This window comes from Elaeis guineensis, chromosome 3 (assembly GCF_000442705.2).
Source record: "Elaeis guineensis isolate ETL-2024a chromosome 3, EG11, whole genome shotgun sequence".
Taxonomy (NCBI): domain Eukaryota; kingdom Viridiplantae; phylum Streptophyta; class Magnoliopsida; order Arecales; family Arecaceae; genus Elaeis; species Elaeis guineensis.
Window position 1 is genome coordinate 9,351,622 of NC_025995.2, and position 23,455 is coordinate 9,375,076.

Sequence of the window (23,455 nt, forward strand, 5' to 3'; positions counted from 1 at the left end):
GATCAACCAAAAAACTCAGGCTCAACCACTGAGTTACAATCAGGTCTATTTGGTATGGTCAAAAATATGGACTTGATCAAGCTACAACTTTTGAGGTTGATCGTTGAAAAATTTTGGCCTAATCTAATTCAACTATTGATTAGATTTAATTAATTTCTCTATTTGGTCCATATTTATTACTAATCCTATGTCTAACCCAGTTAGATGACTTGATTCAAGCTAACTCGTAGCTCCTTGATTTATAAAGTGTCTTAAGATCTTCAATTCTCAAATCTAGATATTTTGATAATCATATCTTAATATATAATTAAGCATATGAAATTCTATATTGAAAGTATTTCAATTTGTAAAATTATTTTATAAAAATTTTCATGCAAAACCTTACATCATATGTTATTATTTCAGATTAGAAAACTAATTTTCAGATATGAGTATTTTGCATAAATCAGTAAAAAATAAATCATAAATCCTTTTAGATATAATCTAAACTTAATTTATGATTAAAAGAGTTCTAAGGTTTCTTTTCGTCACTCTTCTTCATGAGATACAATCACATCAGCACCCCTACATGTCATAAGAGAATCCGTCAATTGGGCAAGAGAAAAACTTTAATCTCTACTTCTTTTTATGACCAAATGACTATGGTAATCAGCTCAATTCGAATACTTTGCTACTAAGAAAAAAGTCTATACCACATATTATATATATAAAGAAAAATTTTGGTTCATATCATATCCATAACATGATAGCATGCAGAATTTTTATATAATCTAATTAGATTGTTACTACTACATAAAATTTTCAGATCTGAACCTTAATCACATCATCATATGAATCATTAATTTTATATCTAAAAAAATAAAAAAAATTATTTAAAATATATGTATGATCACATAGAAAAATTTTGGCATGAGATATGATCAAACATACACAGTTATATTGCTGAAATCAGATCTGAAACTCTGTCAAACAGATTTAGATTGGAGCCTGATTGAAGCATTAATTTTACAATTGAAATACATCACAAAAAATCTATCAAAATAGATTTAAATCTGTGCATAATCAGATTTTAAATCAGCATAAGAACTACATTAAAAAATTTGCTAAAATAGATTTTTAACAGGCCAGATTCAGGGGTCGGTTTTGATTTGATAATCTGATCAAAATCAGATCACAAATATATTGGAGATATCAAACCAAAATATATTTTAATGATATCAAAATTTTTGGTTCAAAATCAAATAAAAAAAAATTAAAAAAATTTAGAAATAAAACTATGCAATCATGACATACAGCCTGGCTTTGATATCAGTTGAAGAAAAAATTATCCGATCGCATTGGATGCCAGGAAGAAAGTTGAATAGATTAGTAATTTAAATTTTTATAATGTTTATGAAATTTTATCTTGATTCACAGCAGAAAGAAGATCAAGGTTGAAGAAGTTTCTCAATTGATTTACTTCATAAGATTCGGATGTGCAGATCCTCTACTTTATATGCACGTCAAGCAACGTAGGACAGAGAGATGAAGAACTCTTCAAGAAGAAGAAAGAGGAGACCCTGAAGATCAAATCTTAAGGCTAGGAAGGAGCCCACACACCACACCACCAATGAAAAGGGAGGATGCCAAGAGGAGAGAGACGCTCAGGGGTGCACGCCAAGAAAGAGGGGATGCTTAAGGGGAGATCTCACGCCTAGACTCAAGCTTTGATTGATTTTTCTCTTTTCTACACCCCTCTTTAAATAGACAAGAGATTCTAGATCAATTCAAAAACCTTCATGTGTTAGGAATAGGACTTTCCATATTTGAATCAAATCTAAACTTTCTAACACACAAGGATTCCCAAACAAAGTAGGAGAGGTACCAACTTGTGCCTTTCTTTTCATGCCGCATGCCTCAGGGGACCCTCCTCCATATGGTGAGAGAATATTTGAAAAACATGACTAAGTAGATCAAATCAGATTTGGATTCAATTCAAATCTAATTCGAATTCGATTCGAATCAAATTCGAAAAGGCTGCTGATCCTAATCCAATTAAGATTCTTGTCCTAGTCCAATTTGGTTAATTAAACCTAATGAGCTTTAATAAAATTATATCTAATTAATTTAGATCTGATCTAAAGTAATTAGGACTTGAATCCAATCTCTCATAATTGCTTGAAATATTGATTTGATCAATTTCATCTCTAGAATTAAACCTGTGCCTCATGTGCAGTGCTAGCTGCAAATAGTCAATATATAATTTCATATGACACATAATTTAATTCTCAATTAAATAAATCTATGTGTTCAATCAAGTCTCATACTTTCAAATTGAACATATAAACATCCGATCGATTCTTTCTTATATTATTTGACTTTGTACGTCACTCCATAAGTTTGAACATTAAGTCAATAGCATAGGAACCACTTCCTATACTAGTCAAAGTGACCATCTAGCAATGATACTTGATGTCTGGATAGATCGAATTTTTGTAAAGCAACATTCAAAAATCTCGATATATAGTTATCGCATAATTAATCCCTTTGATTCTAATGCTTAAGGTAATCTAGGATTTAACTATCAACTCTGAAATAGTCATCTATATTGTATTTCAATCTTTTTCAAATTTTATGATAGATTATAATGATTATCCTAATCAAGATTTTACTAGATTGAGATATAGCGATGTATTAACTCCTATAATCCAGAGAGGTTAATCCCATCTTAACTCATACACTGACTTTACAAATACTTGACTGTATCTAGCGACCTTCCATCACTGTATTAGAAATACAGATTGTCTGACACCAAAGTATAATAAGTTGTTTGCAAGTCACCATGATGATCTCAGATCGGAAGGACACTTATGTCCATATCCTTCACGAGCTGCTCTTAACAATAAAGTGCTCTATAGGTGCGTCACTATTTAGTGACGATATACTCCTACATCTTATTTGTATGCCATACCAATGTCTTCACGTTCTTTGGTTAGAAGGACAACCGACCCATATGGCACACAATGATCTATACTCGATAAATATTATTATTTTTAGTAATAACATATCATTTAGTCATAAATATGTTTAAGAACTATTTAATAAATCTTTTTTTATCGATTATATTATAGTTTTAAGGACTTCATTATAACACAAAAGTTTAAAGGAAGATGCACTTTTATGATGAATTTGTCAAAAATAACTTTTATGCATTAATAATTTATATATATATTACAAAGAGCTCAATCGTTTATAGGTAGATAATTGACTTTAGGATATATTTTTCAATACTGCAGTGAGTCAAGAAGGCCCCTACCACCTTATGCTCTAGAATCACCACCTACGGTTCCTAGCCTCTCACCACCAATCCCCCCTCTCCCACCCTCTCCTCCCACCTCTCCAGCATCCACTCTTCCATCTTGGTGGCATCCTCATTGGTTCCTCTCACTGCCCAAAGGAATGCCTTTCTCAAAGCCTCCAGCCATGCTGCCATCTCCCAGAGCTGCTCCATCGTGAAGTGGCACCACCTCCTGAAGTAATTAATGAACACCACCAAACCCTCTTCCTTGGTGTCCAACCACTTGAGGCACCAGCTCCTGCCCTCCACCCCCATCCCCCCACCACCCCGCTCTACGACGCCCTCTCTGTGGGATAGTGCGACGGTATTAGCGGCGCAAACTATCATTGCTAATAATTTTTTAAATTTTATTTAAAATAATTATTAATGATGGCAATAGTGATGCAGTCACCATCACTAATAGTTTTTTAACAATTTGATTAAAAAAATTAAAATTGTTAGCGATGGAACTTTGTCGCTAATACCGTGCTAATTATCTTTATTCACAACGGTAGATTTACAATCGCTAATAATGATAATTAGTGATGAAATTTTTTTATCAAATTTTTAATGACGGTAATATTATTAGCGACAACAAACAAACTATTAGCGATGGCAATAAGCCGTCGCTAATAGTTTTTTTACTTGCAGTGGAGGATGACATGCTTAGCGGGAGTGAAGAATCTTGACACATTATCTTTGAGAAAATATAGAAAATAAATCTGTACCTAAGAAACAGACTGAAGTAATAATTTCTATAATTTTTCTTTGAGATAACATTCAAAAAGATCACCACTTCATCAAGTTGTATCTCATAAAGTTTCTATTGCCGAAGATGCAACTATCTAACTACCACCACAAATGGATCAAGGGATAACTATCTGGAGATCTACTAGAATAAAAAAATCTACCATATCTCTAGATTATGTAGTATACTGACTAATATAAGTAAAGGATATAACCTAGAGACAGTCTTACAAGCCATGAAAGATGAGGATTCTTTGCAATGGTTGGATGCCATAAAAAGAAGAGTTAGCCTCTATAGATAACAATCATGTCTGAGAATAAGTTAATCTACCTGAAGAGCGCGATCAATAGGTTGCACAAGAATTTATATGACCAAAAGAAATCCTAATAGAAAGGTCAAATGGTATAAAATCAGACTTATGTCAAAAGAGCTCACATAAAAGAAAAGTATTGACTTTAAAAGGACCTATTCTTCTTTTAGGATTGTCATGGTCTTAATAATTTATTTTTGTTTTAGGACTGCATCAGATGGATGTGAGAACAGTTTGTCTTAATGATGATCTAGAGGAAGAGGTCTATATAAAAGAAAATAAGATTCATAATCTATATATCTATTTTTGGGAGTTTAATCTATGTTCGTATTTGTATGCATCCAGACATTGCTTTTGTTATATCAATTCTAGACATTATCAACGTGATCGAAAAATAGAGCATTGAAAAGTTACAAATAAAGTCATGCATTACTTATAAGATAAAAAATTTATATGCTCACATACAGTCAGTCTGATCATCATGAAGTAATAGGCTATTAGAATTCAGACTTTATTGAATACATCAATAATAGGAAGTCTACCACCGATATATTTTTCTACTTATAAGAGGTGCTACATCATAGATGAATATAAAATAAGATTTTATTCACTACATTCACTATGGAAGCAGCATGTGTAGCCTATGAGACTTGCTTACAAGCTATATGATTACGAAATTTTATCATAAGACTTGGAGTTGTTGACTATATTAGTAGACAGATAAAGATATACTATGATAATAGTTTTTCAGTAAGATTCTTTTACGGTACGAAGAGTATAAGTATCAGCAAATATATTAGTATTAAATACTTAGGTCTTTGTGAGAGAATAAAGGATATAGTATATGTGGAATATATTAATACAGAGCTGATAATTGTAGATCCACTGACTAAAAGATATTACTGAAATTTTGAAAGAACATGTAAATCACATAGGATATAGCTCATTTTTTGATATATATTGGATATTATATATAAAGTCATCACATTGAGTTTTATAATAAAATTTAGTTTATTTTATTTTATACTGATCAGTTGTTTACTATATGATATAAAGATGACGAAGGAATGGACATAAAGTTTCATCTATTTATTAAGTAAAATTTTATATAAATAACTTGATTATGAGATATCGTTAGTGTTATGATGTATGAAAAATCATATATTACTTGATAACGTATTTATCATCATTAATCGTACCGTTGATTATTTTATAATAAGCATACAGTGTATATCTTGTAGAGCAATTAAGTTTTTTTTAATATGGATGCACATCAGTTTTTCAATTATTAGATCCAAAATAAAATTTTATTAAAAATTTTTGAATATTTGAAAATTAAAATGAAGATGATTATATTAGGTTGGACCAAGTGAGAGAATATTGAAATTTATCCGATTAAATCCATCCGGATATAGCTCACACTAATATGCTTCAAGATTTATTTTAATTGATTTAATTGACTAAAGATAAGCCCCAATAAACTAATAAGGATATATTTGATGGTTATTGTGATAAAATTAATCTTCGTGGAACCATGGTAGATAATATTAATTTTTTAATTGTATAAATAATCTGATGGATGAGACATAACCTCTACAAACTTGGTTTCCAACATATTCGAAAGCTTGTGAGATTCTTTCTGTTGATTATAATCGAAGTTGGGATTGAAAAACAAAGATACTACTTAATGATAGTAAAGAGCACATGCAGTTTGATTTTTTTATGATTGTATAAGATTTGGAAGATTGATGCAAAAAAAAAAAAAAAAAAAAAATCTACGATGACTTTATTTTTATATAAATTTTATTATTTCATAAAATTCTGATACCCACATCGTGGTACATGCGCTTGGTTGCGATCGAGATGTCCGTGGAAGTAAAAGGCGAGATCTTTGGGAACATTGGTTTTGTTCATAGGGAGAAGAGAAGAATACGGAGTGGGCCTCATGGAGGCGTAATCTTTTTTTTTTCGTCCAGCACCCCATGCGTCAACCATGGCTAGCATTTAATAGAAAGCACGTTGATGTAAAGGATTTTTAGGGTCTTTGTCCATATCGGACGAGAATGAGTCAACCCAATAGTTTCTCCTACCGCCCTTGCACCGCCTTCTTCCGGTCCTTCTTCTTCGCCACGAGCTCGTCGATCAGGCCGCAGAGATCACGGTGGGCCGACCCGCCCTCCACAACCGCTGCACTCGCCATCGCTGCGTACTCCTTGGCCCGCCTCCTCGCGCTCTCCCCGTCGGCGCCTGGCTCCATGAATCCGGACACCGCCCTCCCGATCGCCTCCCCAGGCACCACCACCTTCTCCTCCGCCAGCGTGCTCTGGAACCCGTCCCAGACCCTCTTCCCCACCCCCATCACCTCCACCACCAGACGCTCGTTGATGAACTGCTCGAAGACCAGCGGCCATGTCAGCATCGGCACACCGGCGGCCGCCGCCTCCAGCACGGAGTTCCATCCGCAATGGGTCAGGAAGGCCCCCACCGCCTTGTGCTCGAGAATCGCCACCTGCGGGGCCCAGCCTCTCACCACCAGTCCCCTCTCTCCCACCCTCTCCTCCCACCCCTCCGGCATCCACTCTTCCGTCTTGGCGGCATCCTCGGTGGTTCCCCTCACCGCCCAGAGGAACGCCTTTCCCGACGCCTCCAGCCCCACCGCCATCTCCCGGAGCTGCTCCGCCGTGAAGTGGCACCAGCTCCCGAAGCAAACGAACACCACCGAACCCTCTTCCTTGGTGTCCAGCCACCTGAGGCACTGGTTTTCGCCCTCCGCCCCCATCCCCCCGCCGCCCCGCTCCGCGGCGCCCTCCCCGTAGGACAGCGCGACGGGACCCACGAACCAAGCCCGCTTGCAGTCCACCTTCTGGAAGTGGTCGCAATACTCGGGCTCAAGCTCGTGGAAGGTGTTCACCACCACGCCGTAGCTTTCCATCTGCAACTCCTTCAACCGGTCCCACTGTTCCGTGAGGGGGTCCGGCGAGTGGAGGAACCCCGGCAGCTCCGACTTGGGTATCTTGATCGGTGGGCCCGGGAAGTCAGGGACCGCGATCGGTTCGCTTCCGTTCTCGGCTTCTTGAATCTTGTATCGAATCTTGTGAAGGTTGTTCATGGCTAAGGAGGGGAAGACGCCGATGGCGTGGAAGATGATACGGGGGATGCCGAGGTCGGCGGCGATGGTGGTGTTCCACCCGAAGTAGATGTCGACGATGACGGCGTCGGGGCGGTGATGGCGTAGGAGCTGGTCGTGGGTGTCTTGGACCAGGTCGATGGCCTCACCGACGCGCCAGGCCTCGGAAGGGGTTACGGTGGCGAAGTTTTCGACGCCCGGGGGCAGGCCGACGGAAGGGAATGGATAGAGGAGGAGGCGGACGGGGCGGCCGTCGGCGGCGGAGCGGTCGAGGGTGGGGCGGATGAGGGCAGCGTTGGCGGGGGTGAGGACCATGGTGGGCTCCACGCCAGGGCGAGCGGCAAAGAGGCGGGCGAGGTCGGTCATGGGGATAATGTGTCCCGAGGCGAAGAAGGGGATGAAGAAAACCCGGAGCTTGCTTGCTTCTTCCTCCGTAGCTGAAGCCATGATGGATTGAAGGAAGCAGATGGTCTGCAAGAGAGCGCCGTGGACCTTCTAATTGTTAGTTGTCTGTCGAACCTGTAATTTCCTATTAATCACGACAGCCGTGAGTCATGGGCACATAACTTATGCAATGCGCAGGACGGCTGTGAATCACTGACACATAGGATTTATATATTTTTTAAAATAAATTATATTTTTTTTCGAAGTATAAGTTAATTACAGATCTTCAATTAATATTTATAAAAATATACATTTAACTAATTTTTAGCACGCCTATGTGCATGACGCATGACCTCCTATTAATATCATTCTATCAAATAAATTAATAATTTTGTTAACATCATCATTATCTAATCTATTTGAGCCTTAAAATATTTTATATTTTTATTTAATAATTTTTATTTTTATATTTAAAATTTTTATATTTGATAAGAAGATTATGTCTATATTTTTGAAATATTGAATGGTTATGTAATTATTTCAAATCTCAAAAGGGATTAAGATAAATTTTTTTTTTTTATTTTGATTATGCTTGCTTTGTCGAAACATGATAAAATTTACCTTCTACTAACGTATCTTTTTGAACAATGTACTTTTTTTTAAATATAATAAATATCATAAAAATTGGTCATTTTAGTTGATATATGTTTGATATCAAAAAAACTTATAAATCAAAACATAGCTAGACTGAAAGAAATCTATTCAATTCACACAATATAAAATTGTTAGAGATTTTATTTGAATAAGAAAATAAGATATAATATAGAATATCACAATCAATTATTATTTTTAAATAAAAATATAATTAGTTACATATATATTTTCTTAAATCATTCATATTATTTACATAATTTGAAATAATATCTTCATTATCAACTGTGATAATATTTATCATATGACCATTTATTTATTTTCTTCATATATTTTTTTTCTTTGTACTTCTATCAGTGATAGTACTTTCCTTTTAATTGTCTTTGGCATACAAAAAATAAAGTGTTATCAAATATTACAATAAAACATATAAAAAATAATGATTCATAACTAACATATTGAGAAAAAATAACTCACATCAGACGTCCTTCATTTCTATTTCCTCTAAATTCTGCAAATCCATCGTTGAGAGATACTTTAAGAACAGTGCAGCTTTGCCATCCTTCGCTCAGATCATATTCATCAATATTAATTCAGAATTTATAGATTTTCTCTACAATCTTTCTAATCTCTAATGGAGCGCCAAAATCAATATCTTTTTATATTAAAAAATACACAACTTTATATTACCAACTAATTTATGCAACAAATAAAATATAAAATATAGGTTGCATATACATGCTTCATTCATAGTTGCTTGGCAAACTTGCCAATTGATTTATTAAGTAATCTTATATCATGATTTTGTAAGAAAATATCATTAAAAGGAAAATTATGGTGGAAGTGTAGATAATGATAAATCATTTTCCTACCCTCCAAATATATTATTTAAAAAATTCAAGCAAAAAAGGACAGCCTTTACAACTTTAAATTTATAGATATCCAGTTTGAGCTGTTCCTTATAAAGTAAATCTAAACCTGCATTTGCCGTACATGTCAAAATGTCAAAAAATGGAAAGATGGATGAGGGTGTTTGCATGCAAAAGGCAGAGCACAAGAGTGTGAACGTTAGCCATATTGCACCTCATTTTTCATTTCATGAGATCCAATACGCATGAAGACTCTCCAATCTTTTTTTTTTAAAAAATTAACTAATTCATTATCACTAATTCTCTTCAACTCCACTTGGAAGATAACATCCAATCTTGCAAGGGATTTTGATTTCTTTGATCCTCTTCTTCCATGACAAATCCCCTCTTTTATTACCATATCCATGCAATATTTAGCTATCATTTGCTATTTCTTCTTGATAATACAACAAAAAATCTTCTCAATCATCTATTCCATGATCCTAAATCATTTTACTAGAGTTAGAGGATCTTTGATGGCCCACATCTATCTATACTTTGACTGCAGGTGTGATTCATAGGTTCATGATTAAATAAATACTAGATGAGGGTTAGATTGATATGGATTCTATGGATTCGGCATCATTAAATGCTAGAAAGTATTGTTATCTACAAATAAATACTCGAAAGCATTGAGAAGCAAGTCACTGCATGAAAATGTATTAAAATATATAGTGGATGAAGTGTCCTTACATATGGCGAACGGATGCAATGCCTCCATTTAATATGTAAATATATAACAGCATATAATTTGCACGATGTATGGGACACTTTTTATTTAAAAAATATATCTATTTTTAAAATATTATTTTATTAATTATATAATTATTTAAAAATAATATATTTTATGAATATATAAAATATTTATTTTATCAATAAGTTTTTTTATTAAATTTAATAAAAAATAGATTTATATTTTACTTATATGAAAAGAATGATTCTAATATTTTAATACTTTTATTCTACAATCATCCAAGCATGGCACAGAATCTACAATATATATTTTAGGGTGAACGTATGTTAGTCCTGAAATTGATTTTGATGATGCCAAAAAGTTTGAGTATAAATTGGAATTACTAATAATATTTTTGAGAGTGATTATAGAGTTTTTTATAATGCTCAAAAATTGACATAATTTGAGAGAAAATTCTATTAAATTTTAGTGATTCCATGTTCCAAGTTAAAGATTTAAGTTTTGGAAGCAAAGAAACTAAATTTAGTATGAAAAGAATTTGATAAAAAAAAATTTAGTCTAAAAAAACTTTTTAATAATTTAAATATTAAGTTTGAGAAGATAAATCTAGTCTAGAATATGTTTGATAAAGAAAGCTACTTAAAATTAGAAAATATCAATTTTGGCATATATGGCATGCCTTTGAGTCAACCAAGAAAGAAGTTTCATCGATCTAGTCTCGGTTCATGAGAAAGATAGAAAAAGATAAAATTTAGATGATCTCCCTTAGCTAATTAAGTTTTTATATGAGCTAGTCAAAATAGGATCAAAATCAACTCATCTATCAGGATAGGTGACTAAGTCTCAGACTCTACATGAAGATAGCAGATTAAAAATTTTAGAAATTCTCCTGAGTACATCGATCATGAAAACAACATAGTTGATAAAGGCTGGAGCTTAGCTGACTCACAAGAATGGGATAGCTGACTCAGTCTCAGAGATAGAAAAATATAAAAAATAGTAAAAATTTATAAGTTCTCTAAGTCGATCTAAAAAATCAGTTAACTGATCAAAGTATGAAAGTTAGCCGACTAAGAAGATATTTGAACTGACCCAATCTTGATAGATAGAATAGATAAAAAGGAGAAAAATTTGTATCACTACAAGAAAATAAGATTTTTGCAACTGAATTATTTGCTACAAAAATATTTTCATCTCAAATATCTATATTTGTGATGAAAAAATATTTTCACTGTGAATAATATATTATTTATGATAAAAATTATTTTTTATCATAAATAATAGAGTATTTATGAGAAAAAAATAATTTCACCATAAATATAAATTATTTACGACTAAAAATTTTTATCCCAAATAATTGATGAAAAATTAAAAATTTAAAAAATAAATAAATGGTAAATTATTTGAGATAGAAATTTTTAGTCGCAAATAAGCTATATGTATGATGAAAATTTATTTTTCATCATAAATACTAAATTATTTTTGATGAAAATTTTTATCATAAATAAATGATGAAAAATTAAAAATTTTAAAAAAATAAATTACAGATTATTTATAATGAAAATATTTTATCATAAATAATTTTATTTGCAACAAAAAAATTTATTTTCATCATAAATACTAATTTATTTGTGATGAAAATTTTTTATCACAAATAATGATAAACAAATAAAAATTTAAAAAAATAAATGATAGATTATTTACAATGAAAATTTTTTTGTCGATTTTTGCCTGCTTCTCTTTCTCTGTTGACTTTTGCCCCTCTGTTGTATTAACATTCTTTTCAACCAGCTGCAAAGTCCGAACTTGTAACTCTCCAAACTTCTTCTTCCACTCATCTCATTCATCTCCTACCCTTTTTTTTTTTATTAACTCTCAAATTTTAAGAATTTTTGGACCGTCAGGCTTATTCAAAAAAAAAAATATCGATTCGAGCAAGGCAAAAGCCGAGGGGGATGAATCGTTGATGGATACAATATTTCCATCGCTAATACCTAATAGTTTGTAACAAAAAATTTGGATCAATTTAATCGGATTGATTCAGATTGGGTCACGGATCAATCTGGCTCATTTGCACTTCGAAGATCATGAGTATCGAATAGCGTGCATTATGTATTGCATCGAATGATGTGCATACCGCTTCGCATCGAACGATCTAAAAATTATTGAAATTTTTGTACTCTCTGCATCACATCGAAATTTTTGCCATCTCTATTTGCAATCATAATATAGATGGCATGCATCTATGCCTGTCCATCATGTGCCATGAGAGCCCGCACACACACGATGCATCAAATGGTGTGCACATGCTCCGCACATCGAGCAAAATTTATTTACGATGAAAAATTTATTTTTGGATAAAATTTATTTTTTAAAAAATAATTTTTAGATAATTTTTTTGTAGGATGTATTTGCTACATAAAAATATTTTTCATTGCTAATTTTTTGGTTAAATTTTTTTAAAGAGAAAAATTTTTAAGGAAAAAAATTTTTGTCGAAAATTATTAATGATGGAAAATACTGTTCATCGTAAATTAGTTTTTTATAAAATTTTTTTGGTTAAACTTTTTTAGATGAAAAAATTTTAGAAGAAATTTTTTTTAACAGAATAATTAGTGATGGAAAAATATTTTGCATCACTAATAATGCTTATTAGTGATAAAATTTATTTTTTATCGTAAATTAATTTTTTTATGAAATTTTATTTTGGTTAAATTTTTTTAGAGAAAAAATATTTGACAAAATTATTAGCGATGGAAATAGAATATTTATCGCTAATAATAGTTTTTAGTGACAGAAATAACCTTGCGTCGCTAAAAGTTTAATAAAAATTAGATTTTTTTGGTTACTTCTGTCTGCCTCTCTTGATTCCTGCGAAATCCTCCTCCCTTGCCGCAAAACCCCGGCCCTCCCCACCGCATGTGCTTTCCCTCTCTCTCCCCCTGAAGCCCCTCTCCCTTGGCTCTCTCCCTCTCTCGCTCCTTTCTCCCGTACATCAATCCTCACCGTCGAAACCATCTCCTCGCACCGTACGTCTCCATGCCACCGTTGCCAACAAAGGTAAGATCGATACCCTTTTATTTATTTTTATTTCATCTAGCTAGAGGGGAGGGGCTAGGGTGGGGAGGAGGGAGGGGGAGGGGTGGCAGGCACCACTGGGTGATGGTGGGGTGCGGTGGGGTGTGAGCACAGGAGCCAAGGGAAGGGTGGGTCACGGGCATGGGATGCGAGCGTGGGGGCTGGGGTCGGGGGAGTGCGGGGATGCAATGTCGGTGAGGACCTCCATCCATAGGAATCACAGCCGCTCGGCAATGCAGATGGAAAAGGTTGAGGGCGTCGGAGAAGAGAAGGAGGGTTTTCAGCTTCCACCACACAGGGGAGGGAGAAGGGGGTTTGGTTTTTTTTATTTTTATTTTTTTTTCTTTCTTCTATGATGGGTCCACACGGTTGCCTCTGCAACAAGCCACGCATCACAGGAAAGGCCAATGCAGGGAGAAGTTTTAGAATGGTAGGAGGTGGCGAAGATCGATGGGATGCAGCGAGGAGGAGAGTAGGGTGGGGAGGAGCCGAGGAGGCTGGCGTCTATGAGGGTTTGAGAAGCTTCTAGAGGGTTCAGGAGAGAATACGAGAAAGGAAAAGAAAAGGAAAGTTTAGAGAGCCCAGGACCCCTCGTATGGCCCCAATTGGATCAAGTACTTGGGTTCCTACTTTGGCGAGTCCCCATCCTACATCACCGATGAATTTCCCTTGTAAATGTTTTAGGCACCATCCAGAGAGGCAGCGGTGATTCAGGCAAGAGGCGGTGACCCAGCTTTCCTCTTTTTCTCTGAACAAGAACCAACAAAAGCAATACACACTATGTAAAAGCACCAAATCCAATTCATTCTGATGAGTAAATACTTTAGGGACCTTAATGTAGTGTCAAACAATTTAAGGATTCAATGCACCAATAAATCTTGATATTGTCATATATTATTGGATATACTGATATAGTGGTTGCTGACAACCCTTAATTTTTTGATGTCATTGGTTTCTACCACTTTGTTACACAAACTATATCTTGTTACTTGTTATCTGATTTCATTACCAATATCTGATTTCATTACACAACCATATCTTTTTTGATGAATTTATATGTTATAATTACATGTTAATTTAACTAATTAATTAGATATTTATTTTTAAAAATTTATATTGCATAAAATCATAGATCTATCTTTTGATTAATGTACATATTCTATGGCATCTGTATATTTATATATTTTTGTATGGATGAAAGAATGATGTACATTGATCAATTGATTATCAGTTTGGATAGTTTAAAAATTATAATCAATTCTATAGTAATTACAATAATCAAACAGTATGTTGAGGGTTTGAGAAAAATTTAGATAATATTTTTTTTTAGTTCTCCTTACATATATTCTGTTGTGTGGAGAGAATTAAAAAAAATACTGTCAAATTTTTTTCGACTCCTATTGCATATCGTTTGATTATTGTAATTGACCTATAGAATTAATAAATTCTTGAATGGGATAAGACCTAACTTACCTATTAGTTGGTGATAGGATGCATTTAGTATGTAAGTCATTTTAAATAATAAAATAATTAGATAGCAATTGCCTTGTATTTGTATATGTAGAATCTATAGATAGTGTGCCATGGATCCTAAGCCTAAAATTCTATATCCAAATCCTAAAATCCTAAACCATAAACCATAAACTCTAAACTCTAAATTAATCTTGAACCCTAAATCCTAAATTAATCTAAATCCTAAACTCTAAATTAATCCTAAACCCTAAATTGAGTTCGCACTACAAGAAAATAGAATTTTTGCAGCAAATTATTTACCACGAAAATATTTTCATTGTGAATACCAAAAAATGATGAATCTATGTGGGAAAAAGAAATTTTATTTGTTTTCACTGATTTTTACTATGTTTTTTCAATCTTTTTCTTTGCTTTTTCATGTTGAGAAGTCTCAATCTAAGCTTCCATATTCGATCACTCCAACCGTCCACTCGTTTGAGACTCCATGGAAAAAAATAGAGGAAAAATAGGTGGAAAAATAAAGGAAAAATAGGGTCGGATTCGGGTTGGATCCAGATCCAGTCCGGGATCTGATTCGGATCCGATCTAGGATTCAAGTCAGGATCCATCTGAGATCCAGTTCAGATGAATGTAGGGATATTTTTTTTATTATTAATAATTTTTTTTATTGTTAGATGGATATCAATAAAAGTTGGATGAATGTCAGAAATATTTTTTTATCTGAATATCGAAAATTTTCAAAATTTTATTGAATTTGCACAGCGTAAGGCTGATAGTGCCAATAGGATAAAGTATCCATGCAAGAGATGTGTCAATATGGTATATCATCACATATTACTTGTTGAGGAGCATCTCTATGTTATGTTATGGACAAAAGTATACTCACTGGATATGAATGGGGAGGGTGATCCGAATGAAGTTATGTGTGACGATGATGATATTAAAGATAATAGTGATGTTGTTAAACCTATCAAACATGGGGTATAGGTTCATTATTAGATAATTTACATCAGGATATTCGCTCAAATTACCCATGAGTACTAGTACATCAAAGGTAGTTCTGATCATGAACACAATATTAATGAGGTAGAAAAATTTTTGAACAGTATGCAAAGCTTGTAAGGGATGCACGAGAGCCACTCTATCCAAATTATGTAAAGTTCTTCAAATTAGAGTTTTTGATTAAATTGCTTATATTAAAATCATGAATCGATGGAGTCAAAATTATTTGATCAAAATTTGCATTAATTAAAGCAGCTCTTTTCGATGGAGAAAGACTTTTGAAATCATATTCTGAAGCAAAAAATACATGGAAAAATGGAAACTTGACTATATTTCTATACATGCTTGAAAAATGACCGTATATTATTTTATAAGGAGAATGAACAAACAAGTGAATGTCGAAATGTGGTAGCTTAGATACAAAATCGATAATAGGAAGAAAAGAAGAAACCTTATAAGGTTTTGAGTATTTTTCATTGATTCCAAGACTTCAAAGGTGTATATATCTATAAAGATAGCTGAAAAATGAGATGGTATCATGAGTAGTGGGTTTTAGAAGAGAACATACTTAGCCATTCGGCCAACTCTGTAGTATAGAAAGATTCGATGTCAAGCATCTGCACTTTACGAGTGACCCTGCAATATCCAGCTTGATCTTGCGATAGATGCATTTAATTCTTTTAGTAGTTTGAGTACTTCCTACAGCATGTGGCCTGTGATGCTAATATCATATAATGTGTCATCTTGGAAGTGCATAAAAGAATCATTTATTTTTATGTCACTATTGATTTGGGTCTGAAAGCATCAAGTAATGAAATTGATGTATATCTACGATCCTTAATCAATGATCTGAAGGAGCTATGAAAAAATAGAGTATAGACATATGATTCTGTCAGTTAAAAATTTTAAATTACATGCTTTGATTTTATGGACCATAAATAATTTTTTGCATATAAAAACTTATCTGGTAGAGTATCAAAAGATATCTAGCACGTCCAATATGCAAAAAGGATACGTCCTCCTTACATTAAATATGGAAGAAAAATCTGTTTCATGGTCATCGACGGTTTCTACCTGCTAATCACTCTTGGATCCGTTATAATCAATACTTTGATGATAAGTCGACCGATGTCGTCATTTAAAGAGTTAAGTGGATCAAAAATTTTTGAACAACTTGAAGCCATTGAAAATATGAAATTTAAAAAATATTGGATACTCGCAAGTGAAAGCGTATGAAGCTGAACTGAATTGATGAAGTAAAGCATATTTTTCAAACTATCATACTAGAAGTAGCTACTACTTCATCATAAACTAGATGATACACATTGAGAAAAATATTTATGATAATGTCATTGAAACAGTATTGAACATCATAGAAAAAATAAAAGATAATTCAAAAGCTCACCTTGATTTGCAAGAAATGAAAATCCAATGGGAGTTGTATTTAGTTCATCGAGATGATAAATCATTTATGCCACCTGCATGTTATTCACTATTTGACGAGGAGAAAAAAGTTTTTGTGGATGGTTTAAAATAGTAAAGTTTTCTGATGCTTATGCTTCAAATATATCGCAGTGTATTGATAATAATAAAGACAATATCTCTGGCATGAAAAGTTATGACTCTCATGTGATGATACAATCCTTGCTTCCTATGGTCATGTGGCTGTCTGAGCGGTGATATTCAAGCTGCATTGATTGAGTTGGAAGTGTTCTTTCAAAAATTATATTACTGAAAATTGAAGATTAACTTATTTAAAAAGTTTGAGAAGGATATTGTGCTCATTCTTTGTAAGATAGAAAAATTTTTTTATCATTTTTTGATGTTATGGTGCACCTGACTGTTCATCTCTCAAAGAAAGCTCTTTTATCGGACCAGTACATTATTGGTGGATATATCTTATTGAAAAGTAAAAAAATTATAATTTCTTTATCATATCAGTTATAAGATGTAAATGTATTAGTTAAATTTAAATTTATTTTTATTTACAGATTCTTGTATATCCTAAAAAAATATTTGCGTAATAAGGCACGTCTGAAGGATCTATAGCGGAAGCATACATAGCTACAGAGTGTATCACATTCTACTCGATGTATCTTGATGATATCAAAATAAGATTCAATCATATAGATCGTAAAGTAGACTGTGATGGGGTGATGATGAACTGATACTCTATATTCAAATAAATGGTTCGACCCATGGGTGGAAGGAGATATGAGTTTGTGGATGTAAATGAGCTATCCAAGGCACACATTTATGTTCTAAATAATTGTGAAAAAATTGAAGATTTCATTGAGTAAATATCATCTTAGTTACCTTTTACTATTCTAACTAATTTTTTATATCAATGTGAAATTAAAAATCATGACTTGTTGCAGTGATCATAAGAGTATACTATCTAGGAAGAATAATACAGATATTAATGATCGACATAAGAAAAAATTTATAAAATAGTTTGGAGACCATATAAGTTTCATCTAGTATTATGTTATATTTTAATAATTATAAAATTAATTATTAGAACCAACATAATTTTTATATTATATTGTAGATGAAATCTAAGCATTTAATAAAGAAGAGGGTGCGATCGATGAGTTGTATGATTTAGCATGTAGTCCCGATCGAAGGATTAACTACTATGCATCCTGTATCATTGGAGGAATGAGATTTCATATAACAGAGCTTGAGATGTAAAGACAGATCCAGAATGGTGGATTACTATGATAGGATATGAAGAAAAGAGAGATTGAATATCTTGATATTTTGATAGATATCATAGAATGAATATGGATCCAATAATTCAGTATTTTTATTTCAATATGAATGGTGGAATATTAGCAATAAAAAATCGGTATTCATATTGATCTATACTTTATCATATAAATTTTGCATGAACATGATTCCAGAATGAGCCGTATATATTAGTAACTCAAGTAAAATAAGTAATATATTTGAATGATCCAAAGTATCGAAGTGAGTGGCATGTCGTACAAAAAATAATATTAAAGATGTATATGACATACCAACCTGACTAGAGGTGGATGAAAATTAGATCTATATAAAGAGAGCTTTTCAAAAGGAAGAATAAACATTGACTGAGCTCCTCGTTGATGAAAAATTTGTAACAACTCTTTGAATAGGGCTGATTGCCATCCAATAAAATTGAAGCTGATTTTGTATTTAATCTTGATGATTCAGAGGACGACGATCAGTTTATAAATGACGATGAGATAGAAGATGATATATTAATCATTATTATGATTTAGAGGAGGACTTACAAATCGAGGAGGATACGGATATTGATCAATAGATCTATATTCTTTATTGAATCTTCTCTTGCAATAATGGTATGTAATACAATTCTATTCATTAATATTTATATATTTTTTTATTATTATTTATTATTATATTCATTTATATGTCAAGTTAGTTATATGCATGGTTTAAGTATTGTAGGTATGGTGCCAGGAGGGAGACGACTATGTTCAAGTTTCCAACCTATCTCTGAAATGAGCCTTCCCTCATTTTCACTGTCATACAATCAGAGCCATCAAAGGATGTTGCAGAGGCAGATCCGAGTAGTATTTTAATATTATTTACATAATAAAATTTGATTTTAATTATATTGTTAGGTTTATAGATAGCTATCATACTAATGATTATTCATTGTTGTTTTAGGCCATTCTCTACAGGTGATGAGGCGAGGGTGAGGTTCATCGAAGAACCTCATCCTTGGCATGGGAGATGCGAGCACTTGAGATAGCATCTCTGTATCGAGATTCTATCAGACTTTACCACACCCATTAGGGATGGCCGAGCCATGGTAGACTGAGTTAGACATCATATGCTACAGCTATGCCCCTGTGACACTCTTCGATTGGCATCACATTACATCAGCCAAAAAGGTCTTCTATAGCCACTTATAGGTAAAAATAATATTTAGTGAGATATTTAATTAGCACTGTATTCTTATAATATTTGTTATTGATAGGCTATATTAGATTTCAAGCACGATTACGTACGATGAGCCATGGATTATCATCTATGCTCCATTTTAAGGATTACCGCACCTATTCATCGCTACTGGTATGCTATAGTGCAGGACCAGAGGTGGAGGCAATGCGACAGTGGCCATATGACAGCATCAGTATGAGGATTGGGCTGTCAATGTGCAGGTATGAGAACCGACATATCAGGTTAAGCATCCAATTTTTTTTAAAGTTTAATAATTGAATCATTTATTCTTAAATTTAGTTAGTTACTTACTAATTTGACTGTTAACTATACAGGATCGATGTGTCCAAAATACTACGAATCAGACAAGATAGTTACTTACTATTTGCTCGCCATATAGAGTAGCTGATAAAAAATTTTTATTTAGCATATTTTAACTCTTTAACTATTTAAATTTTTTTTTATTAATTATTCTCAAATTATAGAGAGATATACAGAGTGGGAGCTTCATGATAGAATTGAAATCTACCAGTGGACCTACCAGCGACGGTCAGGGGAGTAGATGGTGGGGAGCTAGGAGCTTTATGAAAATTTTTTAACTATTTTTTTATTGATATTTTATTTTTAGTACAAACTTAGAATAGCTATAACTTTAACTTTCAGATGTATGATAGAGATTAGATCCCAGCCTACCCCTGAGGGCTCGATCGCACCTACAAATGATGAGATCTGTGATCAGTGTTGGTACGAGATCATATTATGTTAGGAGCTAGGACATGGGATCAGAGCTTCTCCATCCTCACGCTCATCAGGGCTGACGTCCATGCTGCCTATAATGTCTGATTGGCGAGATACAGAGACAGACTGTCGAGGATCGACAGTGAGCTAATGAGTTGGCTGACACTTAACTCATACCAGTTATTTCAAAAATATGATGGAGTAGATGATGCAAATGGAGCAAATGATAGCGCTGATGAGGCAACACAGATTGGTCTGTCGTACTCCATCAATTTTTTTCTCCAGATGTTGATGCTTGACGGGTAACGATTATTTTTATATTTTTATATTTTTTTTAGACCTCTTATAATTATTAAATTAATTTTTTTATAATTATATTTTAATATAATAAAATGATCAAATTTATTTATGAATTTATTATGTAAATTTTTTATTTTAATTTTATAGATTATAAATATAAAATATTAAAAATATAAATAAAAAAATATATATTTATAAATTATTTTTTAAAAATATTATATTTTAATTAACAATAAATTTTTATGATGAAATATCTATCGTAAATAAATTATTTGTGATGAAATATTTTCATCACAAATAATTTATTTTTTTTAATTTAAAAATATTTTTTAAAATTATTTATGATAAAAAATTTCATCATAAATAATATTTATTTGTAATGTAAATATTTATGAATAAATTTTTCATCGTAAGTAATTTATTTTATTTTTAAAAAAAATAAAATATATTTTTAAATTATTTATGATAGAAAATTTGGTAATAAATAATTTTATTAGAGATGAAAATAAATTGATCGCTAATATTTTTATTTATGCATAAATTTTTATCATAAATAATTTATTCAAATAATTTAAAAAATAAAAAAAATTGACAAAAATATTTAGTCACAAAAAAATATTATTAGCGATGAAATTTTTATTCCATCATAAAATATTATCTACGACCTTATTTTTAGTGATTAATTATTAATGATAAAATATTTATCATAAATAATTATTTATAATAGAAATTTAATATTTGATACTTTTTTGTATCACAAATATTCTTTTTTATTGTAGTGTATCTATTTTTGAGCCATTTAGAGTTTTACTTAGCGACTCAATACTTTAAGTTAGCCAACTAAAACTTGGATAAGTTGACTCATAGATTTTTGATAGAATAATGGCTAATTTTTTAGATTATCTCAAACAACCTATTTTATTTATAATAGCTATTTTCAGGCTTCCAATGTTAGACTATTAATTACAGATATTTTGAGGTCATAAATATAAAAAATTAAATTAAAAATTACAAGATTAAAAGTTATTCAATTTTTTAAAGAAAATATTCAAGCTATTGATTGGAACATAAATAGAAAGAGGAAGGATATTTCAAGAGTTTTTAATTCTGACCTTCTCACATTTACTCGACTCAAAAGAGAGGAATAGTGCATTGAATTAAGCTAACAATCATCGACAATAACATTGAAATCTTCATTAATCATCTTTTAAGCATTTAAGAAAAAATCAAAGTAATTTAAGAGATCAATCATGACTTCAACTTCTTTAAGAATTTAAAGTATTTATTATTTATATTTTAAATTCTTGTATATCTTCCTTTAAACTATTGTGATAATTTTTTGGGGAAGAAACTTGGGTATTCAAGGGTTGGTCCAAGTCATAAATTGAATGATATAAAGTTTTGGTTGGGAGCCAATGAAAATCAACTGGATTGATTATGATTTAAAAAAAAAATCTATTTAAGATTTTGATTAGTGAGCCAAAAAAAATAACTAGATTAGATTGTAAATCTGTGAAAATAATCAATGATAATCTTATGAGATTATAGTTAGAATTTCCAAATGAGTTTGCTTGAAAACTAGACGTAGATGAGTTGAGAATCAAACCACTATAAATATTTTATGATTATATATTTATATTTATTCTTCTATGGGTATATTTATTTCTACTAAGCACTTTACAAATATATTTAAATTTATTGTTGGGTATAAATTTTTAATAATTTTTAAAAAATTAATTCACCCTTCTTATATTGCATATCTACAAAATAAGTAGTATCAAAGCGGATACTTTGTTTAGTTGATCTAACTATTAAGAGTTAAAGATTAATGGCAACTCTAATTGATACATCCTTGGTTGAAGGCCAATCAACCAATAGATCTCAATTTCTTAATTGCACAAATTACACATACTGAAAGGTATGATTAAAATTTTTTTTCAAATATAAGATTATGATATGTGAAATATCATTGTTAATAGATCTCATACACCTACTGTTATGATTGATAGTATGCCTTCTCCCAAACTAAAAAAGAATGAGATGATTTAGATAAAAGTTTAGCTCAATTAAATGCTAAAGCAATAATATTTTATATTATGCTTTGATGTAAATGAATTTAATAGAATTTTTATATGCATGTCTATACAAGAGATTTAGATAGATTAGAAGTTATCAATGAGGATTCAAATTAAGTTAGAGAATAAAAAATTAACATACTTATACATAAATATAAATTATTTAAAATAAATCTATTGAAAGTATTATTGATATATTTACTAGATTTATGATATTATAAATGATTTGAAAAGTCTTGGAAAGGACTATACCAATAGTGAGCTCATCGTAAAATTCTCTGTCATTGCCAAATAATTGAAAGCTAAGATGATTGTAATCCAAAAAGCTAAAGATTTCAACAAGTTATCTTTGGAAGAGCTTATCACTTATTCATGACTCTTAAGTTGAGTATGAGCCAAAATGTAAAAAAAGGCAAAGAATGGAAGAATAATTACCTTAAGTCAATGGCAAATGAAGATGAAGAGAGTAATACAGTAGAGGAATCTGAAAATAATGATGAAATGACCATAATCATTAAAAGATTTAAATAGATTTATAAAAGAAAAGATATGACCATAATAAGAAAGACTTTAGTAGAGGGGATGTAAGCAAAGAAAAGGATAAAGAAAAAGAAAAGGAGCAACTGACGGTGTGTCAGGAATGTAAGAAATTGGACACTTTAAAGTTGACTACCTTTTTCTCAAAAAAAATTTAAAA

At 32.0% G+C, this 23,455-nt stretch overlaps 1 protein-coding gene across 1 annotated transcript; it reads right to left on the reverse strand.

Annotated features, from left to right (window-relative positions):
- Positions 1–6,231: 6,231 nt before the first annotated feature.
- Positions 6,232–8,074, reverse strand: LOC140856422 (probable UDP-glucosyl transferase 73B6). The gene has a single exon (XM_073253636.1). The coding sequence runs from the start codon at positions 7,946–7,948 to the stop codon at positions 6,461–6,463; it is 1,488 nt and encodes a 495-aa protein (XP_073109737.1). The 5' UTR covers positions 7,949–8,074; the 3' UTR covers positions 6,232–6,460.
- Between the last annotated feature and the right edge of the window lie 15,381 nt (positions 8,075–23,455).